The 8,711-nt window shown below is 38.0% G+C and overlaps 1 protein-coding gene across 1 annotated transcript; it reads left to right on the top strand.

Moving 5' to 3' along the window:
* Positions 1-251: 251 nt before the first annotated feature.
* LOC124430309 lies at positions 252-6,381 on the top strand. Its single transcript, XM_046976661.1, has 5 exons — positions 252-1,498; positions 1,820-1,950; positions 2,341-2,581; positions 2,793-3,603; positions 3,729-6,381. The coding sequence occupies exons 1-5, from the start codon at positions 688-690 to the stop codon at positions 5,017-5,019; spliced, it is 3,285 nt and encodes a 1,094-aa protein (XP_046832617.1). The 5' UTR covers positions 252-687; the 3' UTR covers positions 5,020-6,381.
* The last annotated feature ends 2,330 nt before the right edge of the window (positions 6,382-8,711 follow it).

Genomic DNA, 8,711 nt, shown 5'->3' with positions numbered 1-8,711 from the left:
GTAGTCGCTTAGGGGGTTGTTTTCCACCCCTTCGTTGCGTACTTCTATCTCGCCATCTGCTGGAAGCTGTAGGAAGCGTGGGAGATGTATTGAACAGGCAGGATGCGCGTGGCGAGATGCGCGAATATTCGTGAATTCCCGGCACAGCACAGGAGCGCAGTTCTCGCGCAATAAAGCAAAAAAGGGGAATAGGAGAGAGAGAGAGAGAGAGAGAGAGAGAGAGAGAGAGAGAGAGAGAGAGAGACAGAGACAGAGAGAGACAGAGAGAGAGAGAGAGAGAGGAGACCGGGCAAGCGTTCTAATCCTCTCGGACGGCGAACAGAGGCAGACTCGATTAATAGTCGTGCTCGTGAGAGAATCGACGAGCGTCCTTGGTGTCTTCGAGTTGCGCGGGAGCTTGAAATCTATCGTTGACTGTTTGAACTCGAACGCGTCTGACGCGGAACGTCGACGTCGATGGACCGAGCTGGTCGTGCAACCATAGGAATCGTCGCGTCATCGAGCTTAAATTTGGTCTTGGAGTGAAAGATAATTGATTAAGAGATTGTCATGTGAGGAATAACGTTGTCAAAGGGTAGAGAAGATCCGATCAAGTCGTTCGTTCCGTTCTTTTTTGATCGCGTCTAAGTGTACGACCGAGGGCCATTCATTCTCTTTGCTTGTTAGCGAAAGATTAAAGAAATAAGTATGAAGCCAAGCGCTATAGTTCTCTTGTTATTTCTCTGCGTGCAATTTTTAGCCTCGGAATCGAAGCTAAGAAGTCAACAGGCAACGGCTGTTGAGGCGACGGACGAAGACGACGACGATTGGGACGACGACGAGGATGACGATGACGATGACGATGACGATGACGATAATGAAAGTTATCATCCGAAACCTGAGATCGATGACGATGGTCGTATATATAAGAATCCAAGGAATTCACCGTCCGCTATGTGCCCACGGGATCAGGATCAAGCTGATCTCTTGGGACAGAAGTGCCTGAGGAAATGTTCTACCGATGAAGATTGCAAAAGTAAGAAGAAGAAATGTAGATGCGACGGTGCCTGTGGTATGTCCTGTATCAAACCCGAAAGAGAGTGTCCACCTTTGACTGAAATCGAACATGGAGCGGTGACAGTCACTGGACGATTTTTCGGTGATCGGGCAAATTATGCTTGCGAACCAGATTACTTCACCGTCGGCTTGTCTGAAAGAACTTGCCGTGCCGATGGACATTGGACCGGTACTACGCCGTCCTGTAAGAAGGATCAGAATTCCTTCTGCTCGCAGCCGCCCAAAATAAAAAATGCACGTCACAATGCGTTGCTCGAACAAACGACTTATGATCTAGACAGTATGGTCCAATATTATTGTAATCATGGATATGTCACCACAGGTGCACGAAAGTCTAAATGTCTTATGATGAATGGTATCGCTAGTTGGTTCGGTCCTGATATTACCTGCGAACCACAAAATTGTGGTTCACCGGCGGACATCGCTAATGGATGGCACGCTGGTACGTTTTATCTTCATACGTTTTCATTTCGAATGAAATATCGTAGACATTTTTTAAATTCTACGAATATATATTTCTGGAATGAATAGGATGCGTCAAAATTGTTTGATTGGTTTAGTTTGTTCGAAAAAAAAAAAAAAAAAAAAAAAAAAAACAAAATTAATTGATCATGTAAACAACTTTTAAACATTTTTCTATGTCCATTCATTACTTTTATTTTGATTTGATAAAAAAAAATTCCTTGCCCATCTAATTTTTGACTAACTCACTGTTATACACTTCAAACTTAGATAATTGTTTGTCCATACATGTTTTCTTAAGGTGAATGTTACACGTACGATTGTCGCGTGTCCTATCACTGTGCGAACGAATACGAATTGATTGGTCGAGCTGAAAAGATCTGTTTGGCGGATGGTACATGGATGCCTAAAGAGTCACCGCAATGCGTTCAAGTAAGAGATACGAACGTTCGTTCGTCTCTTATTAACCCTTATCACTTGAAGAATATTCTATAGTCATGTTAAAAGGAATTTTGTGAATTTTAATTTGCTAAAGAGAGATAATTCTTTTTATTATCCTTTTGTCTTTTAAATAATTTTTAAATTATTCGCTAATAAATAAAAATGTTTGTATACAATTGGCCAAGACAAATATCAAACACATCAAGCAATAAAAAGCCATGGCAAAAATAAAACAAAGAAAACAAATTTCAAGTGATAAGGATTAAAGTTTATTCGATTGTTCTTGGGTATTCCGACGAAAAGAACAAAAAAACAAAACAAACAAAAAAACAAAAAAAAATGAAAGAAAGAAAAAAAAAGAAACAATTATGACTTTTATAGGTAACTTCCGTACAATGTCCTAAACCAGAAAATCCTGAGAATGGAAAAGCTGTCTATACTTCCTACGCTTATAACTCCATAGTCTCTTATGAGTGCAAATACGGTTATACGGTTGTGGGAGCGGCGACCAGACGTTGCGGAGCAGATAGAAAATGGGCAGGAAAAACGCCCACCTGTCAAGAGATTAATTGCGGTTCGCCGGGGGTTCTTTATAACGGTTGGATAGAAAATATCGAAGCAGGTGAGTCGAATATATCCACTACCATACACATATGCTACGTTATATCCATACGCTCGGTTAAAGCGTTTCTTCCTCGTTGAACCGTGCATCTCATGATAACACAAATGTTCGTTGGACCATTCGATCTATCTATCTTTAAATAAAAACAAAATTCGACGATTATATTTTTATTATCGTAATAATTAAGGGAGAATACATCGGATGTTGACAGGTACTGGATTAGGTGCTAGCATAATCTTTCGTTGCAACGATCATATGAAACTCGAAGGTAATGCTTCTTCCGTTTGTCAAATAGACGGTAAGTGGCGTTATCCTTTGCCCCAGTGTTTGGCTCCCTGCGTTGTACCCCAAATTGAAAATGGACATATAACTGTGGCTAGTCACGAGAAGGATCATATAAATAATGTTACCGTCGTAGAACACGGCGAGAGATTATTGGTATCTTGTGTGAAAAATTATGAATTCGCAGCAAACAGTACACCAGTAGTTTGCAATAATGGTACTTGGTCGATAGTACCGAGTTGTTCACCTGCCAGATGCAAGCGAATGCCAAAAACGCCGAAAAATGGAATGGTCATAGCTCCTAAAACGGATCATGGTATGAAAGCTGTTTTCAAGTGTAAGGATGGTTTTGAATTAGTCGGAGGTGGTCCATTAAATGCTTCTATATCCGTGGAATGTCAATATGGCAATTGGACTGGTGACATACCTCATTGCGTTCAAGTATTTTGCCCGTTTCCTGGTTTCATTGAAAATGGCAAAGTCTTTCTGGTTGGCAACATGGGTGTTTACGATTATCGGCCATACGTCAGGAAGGTTGTTAACAACAAACAGATCATGTACGACTGTGACAAGGGTTATGTACTCGATGAAGGACCTAACGGTGCTACTTGTATCGGTGGAAATTGGAGTCCTAAAGAATTACCCAAATGTATTCCGGGTCAGCATCCTAGACTGAGATGGAGTAGACGTCGAAGGTCGATAACCGATGCCACTGAGGAAGACATTGCGGCTAATTACAAGTAAGATCATCAAGAGAATATTTGCCTATTTAAAGCATCGATATTGAATATCAAATATTTTTCTTTTTCTTTTTTTTTTTTTGTTTTTTTTTCTTTTTTTTCTTTTTTTTTCTGATCTCTTGCAGGAAATTTATCGAGTTTTTCAGGAAGGTCGGTAAGAAGTTACTACATTTGGAATCGATCAAAGCGCGTGATCACGAGAAACGTCCTGCTGGTTTCAATGGATCCTCGAAAGAAAATGACGACGGCACAAATTCGACTACTATGTCCTTGCAATGGAAGAAACATTCCAACCACGGTAATGGTACTTGGAATCGTGACGAAAAGATCGTCGATTTCTTAAGAATGGTTTATAAGAAATTAGAACGCATGGATGCAAGACAACCAAAAAATAATACCAATGGCAGTATGCACGAATTATTAAATGCCATGAGTAAAAATTTCTTTCACGTTGATTTGACCGAATCAAGGAAAAATGGATCGGGCAGGGGTCGGTCTGTTTTCGAAATAAGAAATCAAAGAGAGTTTATAAGACTGAAGAGAGAATTCGAAAGAATTATGAGATTTTATAATAAATCCATGAGATGGAACGAGAAACAGAATCGCAAGGAGTCCAGAAAGAAGAGCGGCCAATCTCACGGTGAGAAGAATAAAAAATCCAAGGATAAGAAAAAACGCAAGAAGAATTATTACAAAGGTTTTTACGATTTTGTAAACAGTTACGTGTCCGAAAAATTGTCCATGTTAGAGGCGCGTAACGCCACTGAGGAATTAATTAAAAAAATGAAGATCGATAAGTTCACCGTGAGAAATGGTACTGCGTTCACTGTTGGCGAGATGTATGCATTTTTCAAACATATCATAGAAAATAAATTAAATACGACGGAGGAAATCTCGATGACGGAAACAACGACGTTCCTTGTGCCAACGTCGGATATCGATTTTAATGAAAATGGAACGTCGACGACGTCCACCAAAGACAATTTGGTCTTGAACAATGAGATTCCAATTAAGGAAGGTGCACCAAAGCATCGTAGCAAACGTATTAGAAATGCTTCGGAAGATACTAATGTTACTCGTCAAAAAAGGAAGCTTCTTTCTTTGAAGGTGTCATCTAATCTTCAAATGGGATCGAAGATCAAAGAGGAAGAAAATTTCAAGGATGCGGATGGACTCAACGCTTCGGGATTTACTCTGAACGAACTGGAAGCACAACAGCAAAGCCGTGCCAAGAGATTTCTCAAAGCCTCCGAGCTAGATAATCAAATCTTCTTAAAGAACTTGTATCTCAATGCTTACGAGGATGAATATCGAGAGAATGTGAAACGTTCGATAGAATCGTACGATCATACGAAAAGTAGTTGGTCGGCTTCGAGAAGGCGCAAGGGTAACCTCGATATTTACGAGATCAAGTGATGAAGTTTCAAGTGTTGTGATATTAACGGAATTTATTAAGTCATTTACCGATATCAATCGAATTTTAGGCGATGTATACACACTCACACAATATACGATATTAGCTGTAATCGTCGTCCCTCGTCGGCACGCATTGTAACGCGTGTCGCGCTTTTTTTTTTTCAACGAGGAAAGAAGTTTGAAAAAAAAAGAAGAAGAAAAGAGAGAAAATAAGAAGGAAAAAAAAAAGAAAAAGAGAAAAGAAAAAAAAATTATACACTTAAGGGAATAAATCTTTTCCATGCCAAAGTCCCTTCGCTCTTTAAGATTAAAAGCCGAATTAGGTTCTGTGTGTGTCTAATCTAAGAATTAAGTATGTAGAAAACTTTGTAGATGTATCAACGTGTCGATGATGTAGTGCATTGACGAAAAATCCGATCAAAAAGAAAAAAAAAAAGAAAAAAAAAAGAAAAAAAAAATAAGAAAAAAAAAGAAAAAAAAATAGAAAAAAAAAAAAAATAGAAAAAAAACTTCAACAGGAAAACTTTATAGTTAGAACGTATTTCACTTCTAATATTAACTTTCTCTGATTCTGTAAGCTAACCCTTAGTGTGATTTATAAATAAGTCCGATATCTAATTCCAACTAAATGAAATAGCCCAAGATCACGATACTCATGATTTTTGTATTTCATGCGTTGAAGGCCGCATTATTATTCGATGTACCTTGTAATACGCAAATTATAAAATTAATAAGAGAATAAGTGTTACCAGAAAGTCCCTTAATCAATATGTTCGAGACAATGATTGTAAGAAGAAGAAAAAGAAGAAGAAAAAGAAGTAGACGAAGAAGATGAAGAAAAAGAAGAGAAGAATCGTTAAATCTACTTGCTATCATTTTATTTTATTGGAAATCATTTTATTGATATTATTTAAGAGATCGATCGACCAGGTAACGATAATTACGCGAACAACACTTGGGATAATTAAGTCTCGAAAAAATCATCCATGGTGGTGATCAAATGTTCGAGGAGAGGGAATGCTGCGTAACACCGGACACGGCTGAAAGAGGGACGTGCCTGGACCACCTGTCAATATCGTACTTCCCATTAATTACAGAGCAATTATAATTCATGAATGCTCACGAGACCTTGTTCGATTTTATCTGCGACAACGTGCTCGTTAACACGTCCACAGCGTGAACCTGACTATCCAGAGATTTAAGGTCGAGTAATTCCAAACAAGTCGTGTATTCCTTTCTGATAATCGAATCGTTTAGAAAGTAGGATAAAGAAGATTGAAAATTAAATGTCATATCTTAACGATTAGATTATTTTTTAATTCTTATAAAAGATTAATTAAATCGTTTTGTCAATTGGACAAACAATTTTATTAATAATATTATCATAAATTTATCATTTAGAAGAAAGATCATTTGACATCGAAGGAAAACGGAAACACAAGTAAATTTCTAATTTCAGCAATAAGCTAATTAAGCGAGGTCGAGGCTATTTAACATCAAAGTGTGGGACACCGTGTGCAAATCGATAAGTACATGGGGCAACGTACCTACCAGCCATGAACATCGGAAAGTGTCTCGGTGCGCCTGCGTTCAAACGAAAAAGCAAAAAAGAAAATGATCGTTGCATGCACCACTAATTCGTTTAGTCGAGAGAACATGTGTATGGGAGAGAGAGAAAGAGAGAGAGAAAGAGAGAAAGAGAGAGAGAGAGAGAGAAAGAGAGAAAGGGAAAAGAGGAACCTCTCTCTCTCTCTCTCTCTCTTTCTCTCTTTCTCTTTTTCTCTTGCGGTAAGCATTATTCCAGTTCATACCACGATGATTATGCGGTCAGTTGATACCAGCCGCTAAATGCGCTAATCGCGAGAGAGTTCATGGTAAACACCGAGAGCCGCCTACTTCGTGTTCCTCATCTATTAGAGCCCTGTTACGTGCCGTGCCGTCTTCTATGCAAATGAATCTACGAAAGTATGTTAATAATCTCTAAACAAACGCGCAAAATAGAGGACATGCCGACGTTAAAGTTTAGTATCGTCAAAGCTAATAATAAGAGCTACTTATTATAGAGCTACTATTTCTCTTTTTCTTTTTCCATTTTTTTTTTCTTTCTTTTTTTTATTTCTCTCTCTCTCTCTCTCTCTCTTTCTCTCTCTTTTTCTGTCTCATTCCAATTCAAAGAACTACGATATATTTCAATATATTTGAAATATATCATTACAGTGACAACCGGATAATAGTCCTGCTATCCTCTTTTTTTTTTTTTTGCTTCGTTTTTCCTTTTTCTTTTTGTTTCTCGATTCGTTTTATTTACGAAGGTGTTTGAAACGACAGAAAAAACAAAACAAAAAGAAAAAAAAAAAAAGAAAAAAGAAAAACGAAAGAAATTTCTACCAAAGACAACTGTAGTTACATCAGAAATACAAGAGATCGAATGGTCAAAGTTGTTCGAAGTTAAGCGTTACGAGTCCGGTGAGACGTCCTCGAGACTTTCGTAGAAGCCATTTGCATCGGGGAATAGTCGAGGAACTCGTTCGTACAGTAGCTCTTGACAATGGAGAATGAAGTCGGTGTCTCGTAGAAGAGGACCCAAGAACCGATGATAATCTCATTGAAAGGGGGAGTTAAGCGACGCGGGCTTCCTGCCAATTCATTCGAGCCAAGTGTCGCCTTACCGCAGTCAATGCTTGCTACAAAATTGCTACTACTACCGTGGTCTGCACGTTACTCTCAAATGAAACCTGCTAATATTTTTTTCTTCTTTCTTTTCTTTTCTTTCTTTTTTTCTTAGAGAAAGAAATAGAAATAGAAATAGAAATAGAAATAGAGAAAGAAGAAGAAGAAGAAGAAGAAGAAGAAGAAGAAGAAGGAGAAAGATTTGTCGAGATAAGTACGATGATAGGCGTTGCCAAAGCGAACGAGAAAGCCGAAGTAACAAGAAAAGCGAATTTCTACGTCAGCCATTGTAAATACCTTTCCATGAATTTCTCAATGGACTCTAAGGCGAGTTTCAGACGTTCTTTCTCGAATAGATTGGCAAAAGGTAGAAAAGGGTTTTAAAAGAACTTTTTCCACGTGCTGAAAATCGAACCGGTAGTAGTAGGTTCGTAGGAGAAAGATTCTACCCTTTCTAGGAATTTTATTATTACTAGAAAAGCGTCTTGACTCGTGCCTTTCAAGATTGTCGGATGTGAATGAACGAAGGGCTCAAATAAGGCGCGACTGAATGGACTAGTGCTACCGATTGTTCCTCCTATTTTTCTGACATTCATGATTTTCTCTCTCTCTCTCTCTCTCTCTCTCTCTCTCTCACTCTGTCTTTTTCTCTTTTTAGAATAATCATCAGCAAAAATTAAAAAACAAAAAAAAAAGTAATGATAACAATTTGTATTTAAGTTTAGAAAATAATGATCGATTAATTGTTCATGAAGTAGCAATAAAGAACAAGTTATACACTATACGATTGGAAAGATATGAAAAAAAAAAAAAAAAAAAACGAGAGATACAGTGATGTGGTTCGAATAATTAAGCCAATATATAACACCTAACCATGCTTATCCATATTTATAATTTTAAATCACATTGAGACTTTCCCTAACAAATCCATCAGCCTGGTTAAGAGTCTTTAAATTTGAGAAAAAGTGTGGTCGCGCGAAGAGATCATTAAATTAGTTCCTTCTCAACGCCTCTTCCGCAAG

This window comes from Vespa crabro, chromosome 18, assembly GCF_910589235.1.
Source record: "Vespa crabro chromosome 18, iyVesCrab1.2, whole genome shotgun sequence".
NCBI classification, from domain to species: domain Eukaryota; kingdom Metazoa; phylum Arthropoda; class Insecta; order Hymenoptera; family Vespidae; genus Vespa; species Vespa crabro.
The sequence above is the reverse complement of the archived record's forward strand: the minus strand, read 5'-3'. Positions and strand labels throughout refer to the sequence as shown.

Excerpts from the sequence above, each read along its gene's own strand:
- LOC124430309 (XM_046976661.1), top strand. The coding sequence starts at position 688 with ATGAAGCCAAGCGCTATAGTTCTCTTGTTATTTCTCTGCGTGCAATTT. Across the intron at positions 1,951-2,340 it reads AGTCACCGCAATGCGTTCAA|GTAACTTCCGTACAATGTCC; the intron begins GTAAGAGATACG and ends TGACTTTTATAG. Across the intron at positions 3,604-3,728 it reads GACATTGCGGCTAATTACAA|GAAATTTATCGAGTTTTTCA; the intron begins GTAAGATCATCA and ends GATCTCTTGCAG.